Source organism: Podarcis melisellensis (assembly GCF_964234715.1).
Source record: "Podarcis melisellensis genome assembly, chromosome: 1".
Taxonomy (NCBI): Eukaryota; Metazoa; Chordata; class Lepidosauria; order Squamata; family Lacertidae; genus Podarcis; species Podarcis melisellensis.
This window is the reverse complement of record NC_138528.1, coordinates 117,083,152-117,108,786: the sequence shown is the minus strand read 5'-3', so window position 1 is coordinate 117,108,786 and position 25,635 is coordinate 117,083,152. Positions and strand designations below refer to the sequence as shown.

The 25,635-nt window shown below is 45.1% G+C and overlaps 2 protein-coding genes and 1 long non-coding RNA gene across 5 annotated transcripts; 2 read left to right on the top strand and 1 right to left on the bottom strand.

Annotated features, from left to right (window-relative positions):
• Positions 1–463: 463 nt before the first annotated feature.
• Positions 464–18,703, bottom strand: CFAP210 (cilia and flagella associated protein 210). 2 transcript variants are annotated; one of them, XM_081903169.1, is made up of 9 exons: positions 18,587–18,703; positions 16,330–16,544; positions 9,650–9,823; positions 7,721–7,914; positions 6,050–6,206; positions 4,369–4,508; positions 2,650–2,842; positions 1,975–2,139; positions 464–920 (listed from the first exon to the last, which is right to left on the bottom strand). In XM_081903169.1, the coding sequence occupies exons 1-9, from the start codon at positions 18,657–18,659 to the stop codon at positions 582–584; spliced, it is 1,650 nt and encodes a 549-aa protein (XP_081759295.1). In that variant the 5' UTR covers positions 18,660–18,703; the 3' UTR covers positions 464–581. The 2 variants fall into 2 exon arrangements, with proteins under 2 accessions (XP_081759295.1, XP_081759294.1); XM_081903168.1 differs by having other exon boundaries at positions 18,581–18,693.
• Positions 9,830–16,322, top strand: LOC309365067. Its single transcript, XR_014165916.1, has 3 exons — positions 9,830–10,530; positions 10,662–11,935; positions 15,935–16,322. It is a non-coding gene; the product is annotated as an uncharacterized lncRNA (long non-coding RNA).
• A 52-nt stretch (positions 18,704–18,755) lies between the features above and the next one.
• PHOSPHO2 (phosphatase, orphan 2) lies at positions 18,756–25,314 on the top strand. 2 transcript variants are annotated; one of them, XM_081903179.1, is made up of 3 exons: positions 18,756–18,846; positions 21,546–21,676; positions 22,762–25,314. In XM_081903179.1, the coding sequence occupies exon 3, from the start codon at positions 22,783–22,785 to the stop codon at positions 23,503–23,505; it is 723 nt and encodes a 240-aa protein (XP_081759305.1). In that variant the 5' UTR covers positions 18,756–18,846; positions 21,546–21,676; positions 22,762–22,782; the 3' UTR covers positions 23,506–25,314. The 2 variants fall into 2 exon arrangements, with proteins under 2 accessions (XP_081759305.1, XP_081759306.1); XM_081903180.1 differs by lacking the exon at positions 18,756–18,846 and adding an exon at positions 19,140–19,438.
• The last annotated feature ends 321 nt before the right edge of the window (positions 25,315–25,635 follow it).

Here is a 25,635-nt window from a genome sequence, read left to right as displayed (position 1 = left end):
TGGGGGCGCCAGGGGAAGATCCATTAGCTTCGAGTGCAAAAAGCAGGAGAGGGGGAGTCCAATCCAGACTGAGAGCACAGCGAGGGTTAAATGGCATATACCTCCCCACAATGCCACAGTCTTGATCGGGATCAGGGAGTGGCATGCTGGCTGTGGAAAGAAAAATAGCCATGGGTGGGATTTTGGCCATCAAGAGGCAAATACCTGATCAGGAATCCTATGTTTAGAACTAAGTGGCTAGTTAATGCTTTTAGCCTAAAAGGTTTAAACGGAAGAGGTAGAGCAAATGGTTTGTTTGTGAAGTGCATGTTATTTTTGGTGTTTGTACAGGTGGCAGAAACTGAAGGAATAAGGGAGTAGAAATTCCTGAAATAAAACTGAATAGAAAGGTGTGAATGGCTATTTTGGAACTTCTAAATGCTACATATCATTAGAGCTATGGATTTTCAAAGTTATATGTAAATATATTTGGATGGTTGCAACCTTTATTAAGGCATCTTAAACTTGCTAATTTTCTACTACAATTTGGGGTTATTTAAAAATGCATTAGACTTTCACTGTAGCACTCAGAAGGGTTTTCCTTACCATGAAAAACCAAGCCGACCCTTAGTGTGACCATATTCATATTCATTTAACCATTTCATTTCTTGAGCTGTGTCACCTATAAATGGCAGCTTAGTAGGCTGCTTTTCACATGGCTGTTCATTTTCTCTAAAAACTGGTCTGTTTATACCTGAGTCACCTTCACTGAGTGCTTTCAAAAGAGGGTAAAGATTCCGAGTTGTCTTGGATTGCTCATCAATGATTTTCTTTGCATACTTCTGGAATTCCTGCTCCTTGAATAATAAAATGCGTTCTTTTTGTCTGACATAGTCCGTCTCCGCTTGTTTCTCACGATCTTCTTTTAACTTTTTTTCGACCTGAATTGGAAGGGAGGAGGGAAATCTTAAATATATCCAACAATAATTTTATAATATATTAAAACTGAAACTATAAAGTTATAGATGTCCTGATTCCCTCAATAATAATAATAATAATAATAATTAGCGTACGACTGAAGCACTAGCTAGGATAAATGATATCGTGTGGGTGCAATCCTTGTTCTATAAAGTTAATAAACATTGTGAGTGGGACACAAGTACAGCATTAACTACCGAATGTAAAATTCAGCATTCTGAGAATCCCAGTTTAAACCATTGAAACTAAGCTTTAAGTATCTGTAATGGCATTTGTCTATTTTCTTCCCTCCCTGCGCTCACGCGGTCTCTTTCATTCATTGCCACTGTTGTTTGCCGCCTGGGAGCAGGGAACCTGTCAGTTTTTGCCTATTTAAATATTTTAAATACCACCTACACTTCCAAAACATGGAATATCCCCCTCATCTGATTTTGGGAAATTCCCCTCCTTCCTCTGGCAGCGCCCCGGAAACCTACACTGTGCAGGACCCCCTATAACCTTCTAGAGAGGACTGGTGTGCAGAGGAGGGAGAGAGAGACAGAAGGAGACAGAGACGGAAAAAGAAAGAAAGAAAGAAAGAAAGAAAGAAAGAAAGAAAGAAAGAGAGAGAGAGAGAGAGAGAGAGAGAGAGAGAGAGAGAGAGAGAGAGAGAGAGAAAGAAAGAAAGAAAGAAAGAAAGAAAGAAAGAAAGAAAGAAAGAAAGAAAGAAAGAAAGAATACTTCTGTGAGTTTTCTGCTCATGATATTCAGGATTCAAGCCTCTGACTATTACACTACAGTGATGATCTTCCCTGTTTTCTTTGATTTCTGACAGTATGCAAGGTTCCTTTCTCTAAGGCATTTGTCATCTGGAGACAAAGGAAGCCTGTCTCTGGGACTTCATCCATTTGCAGATGCAGAGGGCAGTTTTCTCACACAAGACTGCCCTCTCAAGCACTAGACAGAAATGTACAAGTCATATTCCATTTCCGCCCTTTTTAAAGAAGTTTACTTTGTAAACTTAATGCCCATACTTACTATCTGCATGACATGGAAGTCTTGTAATTTTAAGTTTGCACAATGATTTCTATGTTTCTTGTCTTTCTCCAGTTCTTGGAAAATCCGATCTGCTTCTATTTGTCCACGAAGTATTTCTTGAGCCTCTAGTCTGTCCTGTTTTTCTTGCTCTTCTTTCCTTTTAATCTATAACAACACAATCCAGTTCTTATCCTGTGGTAGTGAAGCCTAAGCTCTGATGACTCTCTAACCTGCTGCTAACATTAAGAGTTACATATATGCAATTTTGATATTCAGGGCATCCAATTTTTAAATACTCTTATGTGTAAGCCAGTCCCACTATTTTAAGGGAATTTGCTTTCATGAAAGCTGCTCAGGAACATGGCGCCTATGTAAAAGAAGTCTATTTTTTGAGATGAAAGTTTGCATCCAACACTGTCCACTTGCAAACTGAACTTCTACTTTATCAATGCATCTTTTCCTTTCTCTCCCTCCCGTGTGGTCTCCCACATACCCTCAAAATCTGCTCTGCATGGCTGGGGGATCCTCTGAAACCTATTATGGGGTGCACGGGGGAAGAGGTAAAAGTGAAATCCAGTTGTGCAAGCAAACTGCTGACCCAATGCTGGATTCCATCCCAACTTCTAAATAGGAAATGGTGAAACAGAAAAGCATGCTTAATTTTATTTTTCTTACCACATTCATTCTGTGCTCTGTGATGGATTTCAGTTCAGCATTGTTCTTTTCTTCTTTCTCTTTGCGTTCTCTCTCCAGCTGCGCGTCCGTCTCTGCAATGTCCCTAGCGATACGCTCATCTTCATCATCAGCCTCCTTTTTCATATGAGCCAGGAGGCGGCTAGTAATGTTGTCTCTGTGCTCCTCCATTAACCTGCAATGGTTCAGCCATAAGTGCCAAGATTCATCAACTGCGTGCTGTGAGGGGAGGCCTGGGGCATGCCTTGATTGGACAAACTACCAAACTGGATAAAACCACACTCCTCCACGCCAAACAGAGGAAGGACTGATGCTCTGTATCTCTACCCATATGTGACATCTGGTGCCAGACAGGTGGCGAGCTGGTTGCCAAGGAGCAACCAGGAGCCTTAAAACGCTCCCAGTTGTTCCTCGGTGAGGGAGGCTTGCTGTCAGCGATCTTCAGCTGATTGGTGCTGACAGCAAACCTAACGCTCGTAAACTGCCCTGTGAGCCTCAGGGGAAGGGCAGAATGGAAAGTAAACACAAGCAACAGCTGAATTACACGTGTCCAACTAGCGCACGACTGTGCACACGCACATCACAGCGACCCGGATGTGGCCAGAAAAGGAGGGGGGCTTATGGGCACTCTGCCATTGTGTGTGATGACCCAGAATGCAAATCAGGAGTTGCCTGTAAATCAATCAATCTGCACCAGTGTTCCCTACCTGTTGGTGCCTACCCAAAATCAGCGTCAATCAGCTGACTAGCGTTTAAGTAAGCCCACTGGGGTCAAATGTACTATGGAGCTTGCCTGAAGTGGGCTTCGTAAGCTAGCTGGAATTTGCACTTGCAGCAAGCCCCAAACATAGTTTGCTGTAAGTGCAAGTATCTCTTTGACGGGCTGGCTTGAATTGAAGCTGGTGATAGAAGTATATTTCTCTGCGGTTGCAGTTCAAGCGGCACCTGCAAAGGAATTCTAGTAGCTTGGAGTCACTTGTGACGTCGGGTGATTGACAGACCTGTCAGAATGGCCCACAGTACATCACCGAGGTAACTATCTGGCCCACTGGCTACATCCTATTCCTCATCCATGCCTCTGTATAATATTCATCTCTTATACTGGTTCCTAGGCAGGTCTGCAGGCACATTTGTTTATTGATTTCTATCCTGCCCTTCCACCCAGGGTAGCAGACACGGCAGTCTAAAAAAACAGTTTTAAAACATTATCTCAAATCAGTGATCTTACGGTTGGGAGATTGCTTGGCAACTCCATGTATGCTGTCTTGGATTCCGCGACGGAAGAAATGCAGGATGCAAATGTTATCAGTCAAATAAAATTTTTAAAAAGAGTTTGCAGCAGAATAAAACTGAATCGAGAGCCCTTGGTCCCACAGAGCAGGATTCAACAAACAAGTCCTGCTAGCAGAGGCTTCTAAGAATCTTCATTAGTGCAACAGTACTACCCCCCCCCCGCCCCCCCCATTCCCCTGAAATTGGCTCTGTTGGGACCAAGAAGAACCCCTAGAAGAATATGATGGTGAGGAGTGGGGATTGTTGTCAGGCAAGCGGAAACGCTGGCGCAGATGCAAGAAGAGCAGCAGTGTTACTTTCCATTCATAATATCAGTGTGCAAGATGGGGTCTCTACTGTAATGCTAGAAAACTGTACCTTGTTTTATTTGGGTAATGTGTTTCCATTTCCCGCTCACATTCTGCCTACCTGTGCATTTCATCTTCTTTTGCTTTTCTCAGCTTAGCCATAGCCTGCTTTGCTTTATAATGTGCTCGGACTTTATCATCCTCTTCCTCTTCTTTTTGCTTCTCGATAGCCTTGAGTGTCACCTGGTCAGCAACATGTGCCTTTAAAAAAACACACGAAAAAACTCAGAATGCGTGTTTTGTTTACCAAAATAAGTGTCGAGCAGAGCACACTGTAGAGTTGACTGGGTGGAGGAGAATTGGAGGAAGCCCTGCTGCCTCCTGCTGGTCAGGGTAGAAGGTGGATTTTTGTTTTTTGCTGATCCTTGGCCGGCCCTGCTTGACAAAAGACCCCAAACACCCTGTATTAAGGGCTTGGCCAGCTACCATCAGTGGGAGCACCACCAGCAGTAGCTCTCCAATGACCTGTGCCTTCACTGGGAAAACTGGGGCTGGAATGACACTTCTGCCCAATCCTTAACTCTTTCCGGGTGCGTGTTTGCAGAGGGGTGGCGCAGAATCTTTACATAAGGCTTCACTGCGTTTGCACCAGTTAGGCCCGAGCTATGGAAGATGAGAGAAAAGATCATGAAGAATGTTATGTATTTATGCAAAGTACAGAGTTGGGAGAAGGAGATTTATAGGGATTTGTTGCTGTTTTCGACATCAAAGGAGCAAGAAGCGGTAGTGACAGTGCAAATATAAGACAGCATATTAATGTCATCTCGTGTAAACATGGGTACCAGTGTTGGAGCTGTGTAGCTGTTATGGAGCTCCTGACAGCCTGTCCTTGAAAAAGTGCACCTTGTGGCTTATATTGGTCCCGATAGAGACAACTCACTGCAAAAATATGACTGAACTCCAATTTTTGCACTGCTTACAAATCCCTGCCCTTTGTGCACCTAACGAGAAATCATTTCTGTCAAGTATGGAGACTACTGGCATTGTTTCATATGCAGGTTCCACAAAGATATCAACAGGTGATGAAACATGAATGGGAAATGCCCTTTAGATTTTCCCAGAAGGAAGCTTTGTCAACAGGTGGTTTGACACTATAGCAGAGTTTTAGACTGCACCACCTTCACTAATATAGTCGTATCTTGGTTTTTGAACAGTTTAGTTCTTGAACGTTTTGGCTCCCGAATGCCGCAAACCCAGAAGTGAGTGTTCCGGTTTGCAAACTATTTTTGGAAGCTGAACATCCAAAGGGGCTTCTGCGGCTTTTGAATGGCTGCAGGAGCAGCCAATCGGAAGCTACGCTTTGGTTTCTGAATGTTTCAGAAGTTGAACGGACTTCCAGAATGGATCCCGTTCGACTTCCAAGGTATGACTGTATTGCCAATATCCAATCTGCCATTGGGAATAGTAGAGAGCACCATCATCTGTGTGAGCCTCACAGCTGTTGAATTAGCACATCCCTAACAATCACCTATCCAAAGAAAATTGTGCATGGAGGCAGCCTCTCTCTCCTGACCTTTGAACTAAAGGCTCCCCTACAAAGTCATATCTGAAAAGCAATGACACAAGCTCTTGGCCTAAGCACCAGAAACCAACTTCCCCTCTGTTAGTCATAAGCAAGCCTGTGAGTAATTTGACTGGTAATTTGTCCAAGTTAAGCACCTAGCCAAAGTCCAGTGGAAACTGAAATGCGTTTTTTCAGATCCTAAGTTCCATACATTTGGCTACTAACACCCATTTCATACCTGATGCTCCTTTCTACGCCTGATTTTGTCTTCACGCTCCTCCTGCTCTTTCTGCAGCACTTCCTGTTGATTTAGCAAGACCTGCTCCTGAATCTCTGCCCTTTCCCTTTTGTCTTCCAGCCTGCTCAGTTCTGCTAGACGTTCATGCTCTTTTATCCTAAAACATAGAAAAGATTGGTCAATGAGCCAGGTCTAAAGTTCCTCTACAATTGGCAGAAGTTCTGGATGCTCAAGAAGACTGGTACAGGTGGGTTGTGGTTATTTGCAGGACTTCCTTTTTCTCTCTCTCGAAAGGTGTACCCCCACTTTTCAATCAAATTATCTCCAATACAATTTTTAAAACATTAAAACAGTTCAGAAAATTAAAAATCCTACTGGTGCCCTTGCTCCTCTGGCTGACAAGTAGGGGCTAGGGTAGCCTTCCTCTAAATTATTATTATTATATCATTATTTATTGAATTTATATACCGCCCTATACACAGGTCTCCCGAAATGCTAAGGTGACAGTACTATGCAATGTTATGAGCCATATACATTCTCCCAATATTATTATTTATTGAATTTCTATACTGCCCTACACCCGGGGGTCTCAGGGCGGTTCACAGAATAAAATCAAGATATAAAACCACAAGATACCTAATAAAAATAAAAACAACCCAATAGCCCCCCTCCCCACAACAACAACAACAACAACAAAAACGTTTTAAAAGGGCATAGGATGCAAATTTGATCAACCAAAGGCCTGGTTAAAAAGGAACGTTTTTGCCTGGTGCCTAAAGGTATGAAGGTGCCAGGCGAACTTCCCTGGGGAGAGCATTCCACAGACGGGGAGCCACTGCAGAGAAGACCCTGTTCTTGTGTTGCCACCCTCCAGACCCCTCGAGAAGGCACATGAAGAAGGGCCTCAGAAGATGATCTCAGGGTCCGGTAGGTTCTAGTGGAAAGAGGCGGTCCTTGAGGTTTTGTGGTCCTTAGCCATTTAATTCTGAACTCTCAGATCAAATGGCAGTTGGAGCCAAGTGTTCTTTAATTTAAGGAGTGGGGGAGGAAGGAACCAGGCAGAGGGCCTTCTCGGTGCTGGCGCCCACCCTGTGGAACGGCCTCCTATCAGATGTCAAGGAAATAAACAACTATCAGACTTTTAGAAGATATCTGAAGGCAGCCCCGTTTAGGGAGGTTTTTAATATTTGATGTTTCATTATGTTTTTAATCTGTTGGGAGCCGCCCAGAGCGGCTGGGGAAACCCAGCCAGATGGGCAGGATATAAATAATAAATCATCATCATCATCACTGTCTGGCCAATGGTTGAGGCCTGACTGGCCTTCAAGTCGCCACTTGTATTCTTCCTAAAAGAGAAGAGATGCAACATCCCTGCAAAGGACCTTATTCTGTTGACTAGCAGCAGAGGCCTTCCCCTCACTTTCAGAGTCCCAGGGCAAATAGTACTTGGAGTACAACTTCCTTCCAGCAGTGAGAGGGAGTAAGGAGTTACAGCTGCTAATTCAGAACATGGTCCAATATGGTATGTTTTGGTTTCCTGCCCCATCCCCCAGCAAATGTTAAAACAGATCAGCTTCTATGTTGTTGCTTTATGGGGCAAATGTGCCACAAATGACACATTTATTTTATTCTGTGGGCTTAAAAAAAAGACCTCTTGTTAATTATATTTACTGTTCCATTTGATCCTTGCTGAGTTGCACTCTCTTCCTACGGTTCTCTCTAATCTTTTCCTCCTCTTTTTGTACGGCTTTTTGACGTTCACGTTCTACTTCTTCATCTCTGCAGCGGTACAGATTTTCTTTTACCTTTTTAAATTCAATCTGAGCATCTCTTTCTTTTAAGCATTCGGTAAGTAAGAGGGCTCTCTGCAAGATAAAATTGCAACGTTTGATAGGCATTCTTTTTATTGTTCTATTTAAACAACAAACAATATTTTAAAGCAATAAACGATGCACCAGTGATGTAAGTATTATACAAATGATGTTTCCCCTTAACAACAGTAGTTGACAATTTCTAATGTGTTAAGAGAGAGAACTCTAAAAGTTAAGTTACATTATACTTAATAACATGTGTGGGTTTATATTGTCTTGTGCTTTGTTATTCCAATATATTATAAATAAATTACTCTATAAAATGATCATGGGGTTGTCTTCCTTTTCTAACTCTGACCATGTTTGTCGATCTTATCATATTTACAACATCTCATATTTTGATTACCCAGTTCTCTGCTGGTAAGCGTTTTTTCTTCTTTCCACTTAGGAAGCAACAGTCAATAAATTTATGACCATTTCTCTATTGTCTGTTAAAACACGATCCTTCACATACCCAAACAATATTGGGTATGTGGGTTCATTAGAAATGTATACCCTGCTATAACATCAGTTTCTTTTACATACGTCAATCCAAAGAATCTTCATTTTGGGACAAGTCCAAAAAATATGATACATATCTGAATTTGTTGCTTTACATAACCAGCATATATTGCTTGTTGTCCCAGATATATGGTTCAATCTTAATAGTGTAAAGTACTATTGAGATATAGGGACGTGGGTGGCGATCTGTCTAAACCACTGAGCCTAGCGCTTGCTGATCAGAAGGTCAGTGGTTTGAATCCCTGCGATGGGGTGAGCTCCCATTGCTCGGTCCCTGCTCCTGCCAACCTAGCAGTTCGAAAGCACGTCAAAGTGCAAGTAGATAAATAGGTACCGCTCTGGCAGGAAGGTAAACAGCGTTTCCGTGCACTGCTCTGGTTCGCCAGAAGTGGCTTAGTCATGCTGGCCACATGACCCGGAAGCTGTACCCTGGCTCCCTTGACCAGTAAGGCAAGATGAGTGCCGCAACCCCAGAATCATCCATGACTGGACCTAACGGCCAGGGGTCCTTTACCTTTATACTACTGAGATATAAGTTTAAATGTTATATAATTAGAGAAGTTTGCCAACTCACAAGGTTGGAGGGGGGGGGGTCACTTGGTTCATGCCACAAAGGTATAGGGATTGGAGCCGACATGGGAAAGCAGGTTGCTCTGATCTCTGGGTCGAGGCAGAGAGCTGGGTGCTGGCTCTGCTTGCTTCATCAAACAAGTTAACGGAGGAAAGCAAGTTTCTTTCAACTGAGGAAGGTCAAGTAAACAGGATGCTATCTCAGAGTCCCTGTACCAGTGTTTCTTCAATAGCCTCGGAATCTGCTCCTGTCTGGGGCCTATACACATTAAGGTGAGGTGAGGGGTGGCAGCCATTCCTAGACAGTTTGGATGTGACTGGCCTGCTTTGCAAAGAAAGGCATAAGCTGGTTCTCATGGCCTCACACAGAGCTATTACCTTCTTCCAATATTAATGATCTGTGTCAATGAAACCAGTTTTTCAAATTTGTTAAGAGGGCTACCTGATAGCAGTTTTTTACTGATGAGAATGCTAGCCCCTCCCCCCATTGCTTATTGTATTAGACAATGTTTTCCCAGATACTCTTGGCTTCTTCTGACCCCCAAGAAAAGCTTATTAACAGCCATTTTGATTGTGCTTATTTCCCTCATTTAATACAGCTTCTATGTTGAACATATCGCCCACGTTAAAGTGAAATAATAATAATAATAAATGTTACATGGAAGTCTTTCACTCTCTCATTCTGATAGTACTGATAGAGTTTGGATTTCGCCACCGCCTCTTTTCGCTTCTGTGCTTCATACTTTGCTTCTTCCAGGTCAACCTTTCTTTTTTCTTCCTCATCCCTCTCCTGACGCTCTTTCTTGGCTTTCAGTTTCGCTTGTGCCATACCCTGCAATGCAATATTTTATTCATTCATTCATTCATTCAATATTGTTGCAATCTGTCTGTCTCGAGAAAAAATGAAGTACACCTCTGGGAATGAAGTCAAACTGATGTGTTAGCAGCACCAAAGTGACCTCATCGGGGCACAAGCCTGGGCAGTGTGTATAGAGGACCTGTGCTGCCCAGAGAACAAGATCCACCCCACCCCCCTCTCAGCCGAGCTGATTTGGTCCAAAGAAAAGCAGAGTGATATGATTGGCACCAGCTTGGCTGCAGGAGTTGCCAAAAAGAATCATACAAGGCGCCAACCGTCTTAGGGACTGTGGGGTTTACTTCTTAGCCTTTTCTTCTCCTGAAGATATCCCACAAGGCAGTAGAGGTTTAGGATCCATTTTTTCCTTCTCCTAGATAGGCTACCTTCCCAGGTTAACAAGCCCCATCTGTCCTCACGTCCCTCTATAGCACATATAGAAACTGCCTTCTTGACAACTGGACCCACTATTAGTCTTATCCATTCAATCCGCCAGAGCCTGTCTTTGCAAACCCTAACTCACCTAGGCTTTGAGACCCATCAGCTACCCACACCTGGTTTATCCAGCCAGCTGAAGCTGCTCCCAGGGAGTTGCTGCTGTCACAGATGAGAGCTGAGGACAGGGTGGGGACCAAAGGTGGATAAACTACCCCAGAAGGAGTATGGCACGTACCCCACCAGAGGTACTAGGGTAAAGGGTAAAGGGGACCCCTGAGCATTAGGTCCAGTCGTGACCAACTCTGGGGTTGCGACGCTCATCTCACTTTACTGGCTGAGGGAGCCGGCGTACAGCTTCCGGGTCATGTGGCCAGAGGTGCTACCCCTCCCCATAACCCTATGCACCCAACTTCCTTGCATGATGCATTGTAATAAAGTACTCAACTAAGACATTTGGTCTAGAGTAGTAAACAGGCATTTGTTCATTTATAAACTACTAACTACAAACTTTTTTTTTGTATAACCCACTGCTCTGGCATACGCATGCTGCACATTATGACACCATGCAAGGCACCCAATGTTGCAGATACAATGTCAATGTTGAGGATCAGAATGTTGTTGTTTAAACTAGCATCAATAACACTAATACTCAGCAGAATGAGCAGCAGAGAGCAAGGATCTGCCATCACCAGCCACTGCTGTTTTCGCTGGCTGGGCTGACTCCTCCTCTCACCTTCACAGAGGCTTGTCCTGCGAGAAGGAGCAGGACCATCTGATCTGAGGATGACAGTATTGGGCGTCTATGAGCCATGAGCCTACCTGCTATGATGCCACAAAATGTTGGCAGATTTCATTTAGGCCCCAGGAGATGAAGGCCTCACCCAGTAAGGTCAACAACTTCTGGCTGCATTGCAGTCACTTCCAGGTAGGTTGGGTTGCCAGGCTATTTCTCAGGAGCCACCAACAAACAAACAAACAATGATCAGCCCATTTCCATCCAATCTGTTGATTTAAAAAACCTTGTACCTTTAAGATTGTGGTGCTTGGGTGTCTTTTCTTTGATCCTTGCCATATCCCATTTTCCTATTTTTTTTAGTCTGTAAACCTGAGGGCAGAGGCTGTGTTATTTTTATCAATTTGTAAGCTCCTTTGGGAGCTTTCCTGACTGAGGAGTGGGGCCTACACATGTAAATAGTGCTCAACAGTATGCATAGTAAATCAGTGTTATTTTTTATCTATTGCAATATGAGTTGACCTGAAAAATTAATGGTTGAGGCAAGTTCTGAACCCAGGACTTCCCAGCTCACACTATAAAATTATCATTATCATCATTATTATTTATTAAATCATCTGAAGATCACATGGAGGTTTACAACATAAAAATACAAAATGAGAACACAAGATACCTAAATAAAAAACAAAATCAAACCAACACCCCCCCCCGGCAACTAACATATTTAAAAGGCCATAGGATATTTAATCAGTCAAAGGCCTGGTTATAAAGAAACATTTTTGGCTGGCACCTAAAGATAAATAATGAAGGTGCAAGGCAAAGCACTCTGGGGAGAGCATTCCACCAACAGGGAACCACTGCAGAAAAGGAACATTATTGTGTTGCCACCCTTCAGACCTTTCATGGAGAAGGCATAGGTGTTATAGTTCAGAACTTAACTGGTTAAATTCCCTGGTGTGTGTCACCTGCTGACGTCAGCTTACAGAAGCTGGGCGGAGACAGAAGCTTTAGAAGCTGGGAGGGACTATTCCCTGTATAGTTTCAGTTCTCCCTGAGACTCTGAGGGGAGAAGGATGTTCCCTCTGTGTATCTGAGAGGGAGACATGTTTTGCAGCAATGGCTGCCAGCAGTGACGGACTTTGATGCTGTAATGTTTTAATAAAGAGCTGTAAATAGACGAATCTGTCTATGTGTGCTTACAAGGAGCAAGACTGCTTTACACGCTGTGTTCTACTCTGCTAAAAGCCGTGACTGAGAAGAGACAGCAGGAGTTATTGCGCAGCTTGGGAGGAAGCGTGCCGGACCGCTGTAAGTGATTGATTGGGATCGTAAAGCTGTCTGAAGTCGCGGCTCTATCGATCAAGGGCCAGATCGATATCTATTCGCACAGGTTATGGAAGATCAGCCAACGCTCGTAAAGCAGACGCTGTGAGCCTCAGGAATGCTTTGAAGTTAGCGTTCTGAGGCTGAGGGGCCGTCGGAGGCCAACGGGAGCTGACTGGATGCCGGAGAGCAAGAATGATTAATTGCCTGCTTCCGAGAGGCAATGAGAGCTTCTGACACAGAGAGCTGGAGCTAAAAAGCAGCTAAGAGCTGGAGGCTGGGACGCAGCCGATAACGTTTCTCCACGGAAGGGAGAGCCAAGCAGCTGGTACGGAGTAAGTACAGCTTGAGGGGCCCCTTGGGAGAACGGGAGAACGGGAGAAGATGGCCAAAAGCCAGGATATACCGTTGGAGCCTCTAACTCTAAAGAGTTGGGCAACGTGGTCCAGAAAAATAAGGGGGTTGTTCTTGGTTGAAGGGCTCTGGGAAGCAAACCAATGGGAGCCAAAATCACCCCTTGGCTGGCCAGCAGCTGGAGCAGGTGAAGCAAGCTGTGGGGCTGTGTTGGCTGAAGATAGCCAGAGGCTGCATCAAGAGCTAGAGATGCTCAAAGCATGCGTTCATGCATCACTGAGGCCTCATTTGGAGGGCGTAACGACAGCGTGGGCTGCCTGGAATTTGCTGAAGGGCTTGTGTGAGGCGTCAGCGAAAGGCCAGAGCCCTGGAGGAAGCCCTGGAGAGGCTGAAGGATGCCCAGAAAGCCCAATGGGGGTTGGGACAGTGTTGGGGAGCTGTTGTAATGCTTCTACACGTCTGTGTGATGGACTGAGTCCTGGAGAGGCTGGACTGGCAGGCCCTGTTCCCGATGTCTTAGCCTCTAGGAGCGCTAGTGAGCAGATCGGGGGGGGGCGAAGAGTTCCAAAGGCAAGTTTAAAGGACTTTCCCTTTGTGCTGAAGCAGAGAGCAGCTTCAGGGGGGGCCAGGCTGGTGGGAGGCGCCGTTCCAGAAGAAGGAAGGCCAGGCCAGCTGGGAGGAGCCCCGGGCAGTGTTTTTCCACTGGAGTTCAACGTCGGCGTGGCAGTTGCCCCCACCGGAGCAGAGAGCCGATGCAGGATGTTTGCAAAGTTTTTTCCCATGGGAATCAGGCGGGTTTCCATGGCAACAGGCCTGGGAAGACAGGCAGGCGTGGAACTGAGCCAGGTGGCCGTGGTAAACAGCAGGGAGAAGAGTCTTATCAAGTTTCTGCGAGTATGGCAGTGTTTGAAGACGGCCGAGTGGAAAACTCCGAGATGGCCTTTGTTATTGACTCTGCAGCTAACCGCAACACGGTTCCAGAGACCCCTGCAGTCGAGAGGTGGAATTGCACGGCAGTTCCGAAGGGACAGACTATTAAGTTCGCGAATGGACAGAAAACTAGAGTTTCCAAGTGTACTAATGCCTATCTTTCTGTTTTACAGGAGACGGTGGATTTTTGTATTGTTCCAGAGGTTCATCATTGTTTGTTATCTGTGCCTTATTTGTTAAGTAAGGGGTTCAAGGTTTGTTTTGAAAATGATGTCTGCACAATCTCCAGAGAGGGGAGGTTACTGGCCAAAGTGCGGAAGGGACAGAATGATCTTTTCATTCTTAAAACGTCTCTTGGAGGTGAGGGGAAGGTTGAGAAAGCACAAGCGTTGCGTGCTACAGTTCCCAACCAGCGTGCTACAATTCCCGCTCATAATGTTACATGTGCATGCGTATGGCATCAGAGAACGATTCACAATCCTTTAGAGGATTTGCAGGCGTTACCTGAGGTTGTTACAGGTTGTAAGATTAGAAATTGTCAAAGTGCCATTAATTGTGCCACTTGCAAGCAGGCAAAGGTGAGAGGGTGCAGTTACCCAAAGGTGGAACGTGTAGCCACCAAACCTTTTGAGCTGGTACACATAGATTTGTCCGGTCCTGTCAAGGAACCAAGTCTAGGGGGGGCCAGATTTCTGCTAACTTTTCTGGATGATTTCTCGCAGAATTCCTGGACTCACGGTCTCAAATCCAGGGAGGATGCAGCACAGCTGATCAAGAGCTGGATTGAGGGGGTGGAACAGAGGTTTTCCACCAGGGTTCAAGCTATCATCAGTGACAGAAATGCTAAGTACACTGGTTCTGCTTTGCAGAAGTTCTTTCAGAAGAAAGGGATATGACACACAGTTATTTCACCCCAGCTAGGGGGGGTGGCAGAGCTGAGAAGTGGAGCTCTGGTTAAGGCTGCACAGGTGATGCTGAAAGAAGCCAGGTTACCTCCTGAGTTTTGGTTGGAGGCTGCTAGGGCTGTGTCATTTACCTGGAATCGTGTCTACAACTCACTGGTAGGTGACACACCGTTCTCTTTGTTAAATGGCCGAAAACCCCAGGTTCACTTTCTGCGGACGTTTGGGACTCCTGCGCTTGTCTCTTTGCCTAAAGCTTTGCAAGGGCCAGATGGAGCCAAAGTCCAGAAAATGATCTTCTGTGGGTATGAGCCAGAAGCCCGTGCATGGCGGTTTGCTTACCCGTCAGGTGATCAGAGTAAGGTGCTGATCAGTAAACACGCTGAGTTCTTAGAGGAGGTTGTAAAGTCAAAGACTCCTGTCAGGCGTGATGTTCTCTCAGAATGTCTCTCTGATCCAGAAGACAGTTCTGATGAGGCAGAGGAAGAAGGGGCTGAGGCTGCTGATGACGACCAGGTCACCGACCAGGGTCAGGAGCAGGATAGGGCATCTCCACAAGTTGTTAAGAGACAGCCCAAGAGTGCGCCTAGTTCTCCTGTGAGTGTGATGGAGAGGATTCGAAGACGCTTTAAGTCAGAGGGTGAATCCCATGATGCAGAGGACACACCTGCTGATCAAAGTGAGTCAGAGGGAACACCTGAGTTTGTGCCTAGGAGGTCCAGTCGCACAACTAAAGGTATCCCACCAGAGAGGTACCAGGCCACAGGTGCGTGGGTAAGTTTCGCACAGTGCGATTCTGAGAGTTGTGAGGTGGTTCCACAAATGCCAAACAGGTTTGCCAAGGGAGGGCGCAAGGCATTGGGGAAGGGATTGATCTCACAAGGTGTTACTGAAGATGTTGCACAGGTATCACGCAGGGACACAAGGGGGGGTGTTATAGTTCAGAACTTAACTGGTTAAATTCCCTGGTGTGTGTCACCTGCTGACGTCAGCTTACAGAAGCTGGGCGGAGACAGAAGCTTTAGAAGCTGGGAGGGACTATTCCCTGTATAGTTTCAGTTCCCCCTGAGACTCTGAGGGGAGAAGGATGTTCCCTCTGTGTATCTGAGAGGGAGACATGTTTTGCAGCAATGGCTGCCAGCAGTGACGGACTTTGATGCTGTAATGTTTTAATAAAGAGCTGTAAATAGACGAATCTGTCTATGTGTGCTTACAAGGAGCAAGACTGCTTTACACGCTGTGTTCTACTCTGCTAAAAGCCGTGACTGAGAAGAGACAGCAGGAGTTATTGCGCAGCTTGGGAGGAAGCGTGCCGGACCGCTGTAAGTGATTGATTGGGATCGTAAAGCTGTCTGAAGTCGCGGCTCTATCGATCAAGGGCCAGATCGATATCTATTCGCACAATAGGAAGAAGGGCACCAGAAGATGATCTCAGGGTCCAGGTAGGTTCATATGGAGAGAGGTGCCCCTTGAGGCATTGTGGTCCTAAACCATTTAAGGCTTTACAGCAATTTGAATAGGGCCAGGAAACTGATTGGCAACCAGTACAGTCGGGCCAGGATTGTTGTTAAATGCTCAAGCAACCTGGCTGCCGAATTCTGCACCAGCTGAAATTTCTGAACCATCTTCAGAGGCAGCCCCATGTATATCATGTTGCAGTAATCTATTGCTGATAAACACATATATTCTGATTTTATGAAATACCTTTGACTGACCAACCCAGTAGTAAGAACAAGGATAGAAATACAACCAGGACTGTCATAAACATTCCACAAGCACTGAAATGTATGTGTGTCACTTACCGCAATAGTGTTATGCCAGTTTTTCACAAGTGCTTGAGACTTTAAGTGCAGATCTTTCCGCTCCTTCCTTTCAGCACGAATCCTGGCTGCTTCTCTTGCTGGGGCGGTGAGGCTATCGTGAATCCTCTCCCATTCTTTTTTGGGGAGTATAGTTATTTGGCGGAGATCTACTCCCACCGGAAGAAATATTCCCTCCACAACATCATCTTCGTTTGCTAGATATGAAAAAAAAAATTCTGTCAAATGCCGTTCACTTTTAGAAGACATCTGAACGCAGCCCTGTTTAGGGAAGCTTTTAATATTTGATGCATTACGGTATTTTAATATTTTGTTGGAAGCCACCCAGAGTGGCTGGGGAAGCCCAGCCAGATGGGTGGGGTATAAATAATAAATCATAATAATAATAATAATAATTACGACTCTTTCACCTTCTAGGCAAAACGATCATGCTTTCATACCAGGTTGAGATAGCAACCCTGGGCACGCTGTATGATGGAGACATCTTCACACTGCAACCCTAAAAGCATGTTCATTCTCTGGTTTCAGTGAGAATGCTCCCATGTAAATGTTCATAGAATTAAAGTCTTATAGGTCTGCTGAGATGCAAACACTTCAGAGTTCAGAGGGACTTATGCCCAGATAAATGACAATGGACAGGATTTGTCAAAATATTTGGGCCATTGGGTACATTTGTATTTTGGGAGGGCGCCATGGGCACCACCCTCTCTGGTAGCTTTTATTTGCCCTTCTCCAGCTCAATCATTCCTACTACTTTCCCACCGGGGGTTCGAAGATAGCTACCCTCTCCTCCTTATGATGGGGTTTGTGGGTGCTCAGAGGCTTCACAGCTACCAAGGAAGTAAGTCCCCAATGGTGTCACTATGTCACACAGGTGACCCCAGCAATATAAGATTTCAGCCTTAGTCAACTTATGGATTCCTCATAGTGGAATAATAACCACAACATTGAGGACATTTCCCAGAGGCCATTGGCTATGTGAAGGAAGTTATGATCTGAAAACAGAAGTGGCAAAAGGTCCCTATCTAGGATTCTGTTATGAGACGCTAGGAGACTGTTAGGGAAATAAGCTATTTAAGATTTTCCCAGACATCCCACCTTAAACTTATCACAGTTAAGGCCGCATAAATGAAAATGCTGATAGCGGGAAAGCAGGGCAAAAATGAAATGCTTAGAATATAAGCCACAGTTCCTCTGAGGATAGGGAAGGCCCCACCTGGGTTAGTGGCAGCACCCAAATGACACGTATTATTTTCCTGCAAACTACAGCTTTTAAATTCAAGCAGCAAAGCTGAAATCTCCATCTTCAGGGACAGCCCCATTTATTTATTCGCTTTGCATCCCCCAAAGATCTTGGGGCAGTTCACAGCATAAAAATCATAGCTGCCAACCTTCCCTTTTTTTTGTGGGAAATTGCCTTATTTCAGCGCCGTTTCCCGCTGCTCCCCGCTGCTATCCTGGATTGTTAGATATCCCGTAGACTGTCCCCAGGACAGGTGAGGCTACTGATCCCTTATTTTCAAATCTGAAAGTTGACAGCTATGGTCTTTAGCATATGCGCCGCCAGGGTGCAACAATCCGCCCAGCGCCCCCAGATTTAATTTCGTGTGCACAGCGCTGTTGAGAATGACAAGGGCCATCGTTGAGTCTGACAAGCGCCACCGTTGTGAATGACAAGCTGGCGTGGCGAGTCTTTGGTAAATGAGCTCACAAAGTCGAAAGTCCTTTAGGGAAACAGTAGGTATACATTTCGGTAATACCTAGGTATATAAGTATTTTGTTTTTCTAGCTTGATCAAAGTTATTTATTATTTCATAATTATTTCATAATAATAAATAAATAACAGTGAGGCTGCTGATCCCTTATTTTCAAATCCGAAAAGTTGACAGCTATGATAAAAATACCAAGACAAAACCACAAAATACATAATAATATTTCTTCAATTAAAATTTGTTTTCAACCCTGCACTGCCCATGTATGCCGTGTTGCAGCCACCTCTTGCAGACAAAACCCATCGATTCTGATTTCACCGAATCTCTTTTTGTCTGACCAACAACCCAGCAGTAAGAGAGAGGATAGAATGACGACGGAGAAAACTCGCCCCGCATTTTGCCAGGGCGAAGGCGCCGAGCCTCATGAGGAGGCTCAAACTGGCAGCGGGCCCAGGCGCATCAACGGGGGACCAACGCCGCCCTCCTCCTCGGACCCCCAAGCAGCGCCTCCTTCCCCTCACACGCACGCGTGGCTGGGCGCTCCTGCCCTCGGCGCTTCTTGACGGCCTGGCGGGCGGCGGCGGCGGCGGCGGCCTTCATGGCGTGAGGCGACCCGCCGCCGACGCGACTCGGGGCCTTAGCGCGCGTGCGGCGGTTGCCAGGCAACGGCGGGACGGCGGCGGCGGCGGCGGCCGGGAGGGAAGTGACGCGACATTCTGAGGCGGCGGCGGCGCGAGAGTTGTCCGCGCGCCGCTCACGTGACCCGGCTTGGAAGGAGACGTTGCAGGTCAGTGCGGCCGGGCGAGTCCAGCTGTTGCTGCTGCTGCTGCTGCTGAGGCGGCAGCGGTTGTTGTTGTCGTTGTTGTTTGCCGTTGGGGCTCTTTACCCCCCCTCCTCCTCCTGCTCCGTGCGCGTGCGCGGCGCCCCCCCCTCCCGCCGCTCAGCCGGTCCCTCTGCCTCGTCCTCCGTTCTTCCGCCGGGATCCGGCCCGCAGGCGGTCCGAAGCCGGAGGGAGACGACCCGGGTTGGGTGGATGTGGGGTGGCGGGGTGGGGAAGAAGGGACCGGGCAGGGTCTCCCCCGCAGGCTTTCCCCCATATTTGCCTTGTGTGCGGGACTCCGATGATGTGGGACTCCTGTGTCCAGGGCATCTGTTTATCAGCTCCATCTGGTACGCAGGCTGAGACCCTACCTGCCTGCAGAGTGGTGCATGCTCTGGTTATCTCCCGCTTGGACTACTGCAATGCACTCTACGTGGGGCTACCTTTGAAGGTGACCCGGAAACTACAACTAATCCAGAATGCAGCAGCTAGACTGGGGACTGGGAGCTGCCGCCGAGACCATATAACACCGGTCCTGAAAGACCTACACTGGCTCCCAGTACGTTTCCGAGCACAATTCAAAGTGTTGGTTCTGACCTGCAAAGCCCTAAAGGGCCTCGGCCCAGTATACCTGAAGGAGCGTCTCCACCCCCATCGTTCTGCCCGCACACTGAGGTCCAGCGCCGAGGGCCTTCTGGCGGTTCCCTCACTGTGAGAAGCCAAGTTACAGGGAACCAGGCAGAGGGCCTTCTCGGTAGTGGCACCCGCCCTGTGGAACGCCCTCCCACCAGATGTCAAAGAGAAAAATAACTACCAAATTTTTCGAAGACATCTGAAGGCAGCCCTGTTTAGGGAAGCTTTTAATGTTTAATAGGTTATTGTATTTTAGTGTTTTTTTGGAAGCCGCCCAGAGTGGCTGGGGAAACCCAGCCAGATGGGCGGGGTATAAATAATAAATTATTATTATTATGCGATGAAAGCGCTCGGCGCTGGTCTGCCCAATTATTATAGAGAGGTGGAAGGGTCATCCATTCCAACCCCACTTCTCCAGCCAAGCATCCAATGTCTGCTTTAAAAAAACCTCCAAGGAAGGAAAGTCTGTTCCACTGTCAGGACAGCTCTTGATGTCAGAAAGTTCTTCTTGATGTCCTGATGTTTTTTATTTTCATTTACTTACTTACTTATTAAATTTGCCTATCACCCTATACCAGCGAAGGGACGCAGGCGGCGCTGTGGGTTAATAGACAGAGCCTAGGACTTGCCGATCAGAATGTTGGCGGTTTGAATCCCCGCGACGGGGTGAGCTCCCGTTGCTCGGTCCCTGCTCCTGCCAACCTAGCAGTTCGAAAGCACGTCAAAGTGCAAATAGATAAATAGGTACCGCTCCAGCAGGAAGGTAAATGGCGTTTCCGTGTGCTGCTCTGGTTCCCCAGAAGCGGCTTAGTCATGCTGGTCATATGACTCGGAAGCTGTATGCCGGCTCCCTCGGCCAGTAAAGTGAGATGAGTACTGCAACCCCAGAGTCTGTCACGACTAGACCTAATGGTCAGGGGTCCCTTTACCTTTGCCTTTACCCTATACCAGCAGTTTTCCTTTCTTTGTAATTTGAAGTCATTGGTACTGGAGCAGGAGAAAACCAACTCGTTCCCTCTTCCATGTGACAGCCCTTGAGTTAGTTGGAGGTGGCTGTCCTATATCTCCTCTCTTCTTATCCAACTTGCACATACCCAACTCCCTCAACTGTTGCTCACAAGGCTTGGTTTCCAGACCCTCGATCATCTCAGTTGCCCTCCTCTGCACACGTTCCAACTTGTCAACGTCATTCTTAAATTGTGGTTGCCCAGAACTGGACACCGTATTCCAGGTATGGTCTGACCAAGGCAGAATAGAGCGGGACTATGACTTCCCTTGATTGGAACACTATACACTTCGGCGGATGCAGCCTAGAATAGCGTTCGCTTTTCTTGCTGCTGCATCACACTGTTGACTCATGTTCACCTTGTGGTCTGCTAAAACCCCTAGATCCTTTTCACATGCACAACCAGCAAGCCAGGTGTCCTCCATCTAATATTTGTGCAGTGGATTATTCCTGCCTAAGCGCAGAACCTGTTGAAATTCATTTTGTTAGTTTTGGCCCAGTTCTCCAATCTGTTAAGGTCCTCTTGAATCCCAATTCTGCCTTCAGCGGCATTGGCTACCACTCCCAGTTTGGTGTCATCTGCAAACTTTTATGAGCATCCTTTCAATACCTTCATCCAAGTTGTTTATAAAGATGTTGAACAACAACAGGCCCAGGAGAGAACCCTGCAGCACCCCACTTGTCACTTTTTTCCAGGATGATGAGGAACCATCAGTGAGCACTCTTTCGGTTCCCATCAGGCAACCAGCTACAAATCCACCTAACAGTTTCCTCACCTTGCTCATACTTTACCAGCTTCTTTGCAAGAATAACATGGGGGACTTTGTCCACAGCCTTACTGAACTGCTCCTTCCCTTAAAAAATAATAATCAAAAAGTGTGCAAGGCAATGTATGTTGTAAATTTTATGAATACGACTCAGCTGTTGGGGAGCTGAGAAAGCAGTAACTGCCTTCATAGGCTTAAATATACACATGTATGCTCTCACCTGAATTTCCTTGGCTCTTCTTGCCTCTCTTCCTTACTAGATCTGTGGAGGCAGCGATGGAAAGCTTCAGACGGCAGCTTGCTTGGGAACTGCTGGGAGGGAGCTGAATAGTGGAGCAGCTTACCAGACTGTTTCTGTCTCCTGTTGTTTCTTCCTTCCCCTCAGGACAAGGTAAATAGTGTTCTAATGTTGAGCACTGACCCAAACTGCCCGCTGCTTAGGAAGAGCAGGGCTGCCAGCTGAATGAAGAACTGTACTGTACATGCCAGAGGTCTGTCAACTGTTTGCCCTCGCAGCAGAGTGTTTATCCCTAAATGCAACTGTCATTTGCTGCAGAGATTGCAAGGAGTTTGGAGGGCTGAGGATGTTTACATGCAGTTTATGTTGATAAACAGGGAATGGGAAGTAAGGTTAAGTCACTTCCCTGTTTATTGCCTGTGTCCAGTACTTTTCTTTGGCTATATATATATATATGAGGTGCCACTACTCATCTCTTTATAAAAGTGCTGCGCATCTGAGCACACAATGATTGCAAAAAAAGAAGTGACTGACTCCATATAGGTGAGCACTGTCACAGAAACCCCTCTACCTGTGTCTAAAGAACGCAAAAGTGGTTCATAGTCTAGCGTGGATTATCTTACTTTATGCAATTGTGTGAATGCATATTTATTTTCTTGATCTGTTCTTGTCTCGCACTGTCTCCAAATTATTCATGTTCAACCAAACAGTGCTTCGTAATGGTTCTGCTGGGATGAAAAGCAAGATTCTAAGCAAGTTGGCTCAAAGATTCAAAGCTTAAAACCTGAGAATCTGATTTGTAATAAACTGCAGTTTGCTGTTTCATTCAACTGCACCAAACTATGGCTTGCTATCAGACTTTGATCTGAAACCTATAAGGCAAGAATGGGGAACCTATGGCCTCGAGATTCACCACACTACATTCCTGTCATCCCTGACCGTTGGCCTTGTTGGGTGGGGCTGAAAGGAACTGGAATCCAACATCAGCTGAAGAGTCAAAAATTCCCCATAGAGTATGGTAAATAATTGCATATTCCAAATGGGTTTCATATCATAGGATACTGTAGATTGTCATACAGTACTTTCAAAAGCACACTTGAATACTGCCACACACAACCTGATTTCTGAATGAGAGACAATATTTTTTTCTGGCATAATTCCATTTCTAAGATCATGGTCAGACTGTAATATAATACAGTAATTGCATACTTAAGCAAATAATTCTTTCTCATTTCCAGGTTTACATTTATCCAACAACAATGAAGGTTCTTCTAGTTTTTGATTTTGACCATACAGTTGTAGATGAAAACAGTGATACTTGGATTGTGAAATGTGCACCAGCTTCCAAGCTTCCTGATGAAATTAAAAATTCCTATCGCAAAGGATACTGGACAGAATATATGGGCAGAGTCTTCCGATACCTGGGTGACATTGGCATAAGAGAAGATGAGATGAAAAGAACTATGACAGCAATCCCTTTTACTACAGGAATGAAAGAGCTGATAGATTTTATTGGCAAGCACAAAGACTTTTTTGACTGCATAATTATATCGGATTCCAATGCAATATTTATTGATTGGATTTTAAAAGCTGCTGATGTATCTCAAGTATTTGATGAAGTGTTTACAAATCCCGCAAGTTTCAATGACTGTGGCTCTCTCACTGTGCAGAATTGTCACGCTCATAATTGTGCAAAGTGTCCTATTAACCTCTGCAAGAGAAAAGTCTTGGAAGAATTCTTAGAACATTTAAAGCCCAAGGTGAAATACTCACAAGTTATATATATAGGCGACGGTGGGAATGACCTGTGCCCAGTAATGTGTTTGAAGAAAAGCGATGTTGTTATGCCAAGACAAGGGTATATGTTGGAAAGCTTGATTTCTCAGTTGTCTCAGAATCTTGTTCCCGTGGAGGCTTCGGTTGTCGTCTGGTCATCTGGATTTGAGATCCTGGCCTACTTAGAAGTACTTACAAAAGGATAGAACTAATTAATACTGCCAATGGGTGGTGCTCTCTGAATCTTTTCACAGCAGAATCGTTTCTTTATGAATGTTAGGGGGGGAAATAACACTTTGTTTATGCTACTTTGATTCATTGTCTTCCCTTGTGCAAACTCGGTGGGGTGAGGTTCCTGAGAAAGGAGGGAAATTCTTAAAAGAAGCAGCAGGTTCCGAAGGTTGCAGTTCTGTAGACACTTACCAGCAAGTCCCGTTGAACTCTAGAGGGCTTACTTCTGAGTAGACATGTATAGGATTGCACTGGAAGTCATTGTTAAATGTAGTTGCCATGTAATAGCTATGTTACATGAGATAAGCTGTCGGCAGGGTATGTTTTATGAGATATAGAAACTGTTTCCCTCTAAATTATCTGATGGAGAGGAGAAATGCAGCCAGAGCTATAGCTAACACTGCACTGTTGGCCTCAGTGCTACGTTCAGCAACAGCTATCCATTTAAGATGATATGATAGGTATCCCTATGAGCTAACTTTTAAAAGGTTGTTAATATCATGTGGGATGTGGCTTTGACTTCTCATCTTGTGAACATCCCTCACCCCTTGCAATCATTATGATTCAGTTGCTATTTGCAAGAAACATAGAACTTCCACACTGTATGTAGCAAGCCATTTCTGTATAACCTTCTGAATCTCTTTCTTAAGGGAGAGTTGCTTCCCTTAGCCACAAAATCAGCCTAGAAACGGGAGCTAATTTTGTCGCACACACATCTCATCCCCCCGCATCTCATCCCAACGTGGCTCTTTTACATTATTTAGCAAACAGCCAGCATAATTCAGCATCAGCCACTAATCACAAAGTGAAAGCTGATACCATTTGTAGGCAGCATTAACAAGGAATAAATGTGAGCAACACTTGAAGGTTTTGTGTTGTCTGACTTCACGTGCCCATGCAGTGTCTGCTTTAATTGCATATGCCCTGTGAGGAAATTAAAAGAGATGATGGAATGATACCTATACTTCTCGTAACAGGCAAAAAGGTGCTTCGTATTAATGCAGCCTTCCATGTTTGCTTGGAAGTAATTCTCGCTAATTTCAATAGGATTTACTTCCGTGTATGTGTGCATAGGATTGCAGCCTTAAAACAGAAGTCAGTTTTGCTAAAACGAGTGTCCTGTGTATGATAATGTTGGAAAGGAGAATGTATCAATCCGATTTTGATGCATCTCAATGAAAGTTCCTGTGACTGAGACACCATGTTTTGTACCTCTTTGTAATACCTCTGAGGATATTACCCAGGAGTTTGTGGTCCATCTTCCTATGACATTTTATTAGCATTAGAATGGTGTGTCTGAAATGAAAGGTTTGAAAAGTGGCATACTGTATATTGATAAACAGTATTGTGTTGACCCTTTTACCCTATCGTGAAAGGTGATTGTGTTAAAATGTTTTGCTTAATATGTGGAAAAAAAATTTAGATAAATTGCTTTTCCTTCCAGTTTTTGAAAGCATACACAAAGAGTAAAGAGCATAACTTGGTAGGCTTCCAGATTCTAGTAGTTTGGTGGCAAACATCCCTTTGATGAGTTTACTTAGCAAACTGCTAAAATTCAAATACTGAGGTACAGTACAGTGATCAGTGGATTTCCTTGAAGATCCATTTCTTGCCCAGTTGTTATTTTGTCTGTATACAATGTGCCTGCTGCAATTTTTGGAGTATGTATATTCTTTAAAAAATAAGACAGATATAAATTTAATTTATCCTGTTTGTAGTTTTGTATTTAAGGATTCATGCTTATACAAAGAATACTTAATTAAATATTTTATTAAGTAACTACATTACAGTTTGAGGTCTTTTGCTTTAATGTAAAATCTTGCTGCAGTGGAAATAAACAGAAGCAACCTACATTTGTATAAACAGATCTGAGATTACAGAGATACTCGAGATTTTTGCACTCTTGACAGTGAAAGAACAAAAATACAATGGCAGTAATCCCATTGAATCAACTAATAAAAATAACCTGTAATTGGTCTCAGTCAGCACTTCAAAACCCTTCTAAAATAACATTTCCACCTACTAAAAACTATGAAAATGTCAAGTTTTGCAGGGAAGGCGTTCCAAAGTTGTGCTGCCACAGAAAACGACTTGCTGTGAGTCAT

Bases quoted from the DNA above. Each gene is read 5' to 3' on its own strand.
- CFAP210 (XM_081903168.1), bottom strand. From the start codon at position 18,659: ATGAAGGCCGCCGCCGCCGCCGCCGCCCGCCAGGCCGTCAAGAAGCGC. The intron at 16,545-18,580 runs GTGAGGGGAAGG...TTTCATATCTAG, and splicing joins GCGCCCAGCCACGCGTGCGT to CAAACGAAGATGATGTTGTG. The intron at 2,843-4,368 runs GTAGGCAGAATG...GAACCATTGCAG, and splicing joins AAAGAAGATGAAATGCACAG to GTTAATGGAGGAGCACAGAG.
- PHOSPHO2 (XM_081903179.1), top strand. From the start codon at position 22,783: ATGAAGGTTCTTCTAGTTTTTGATTTTGACCATACAGTTGTAGATGAA.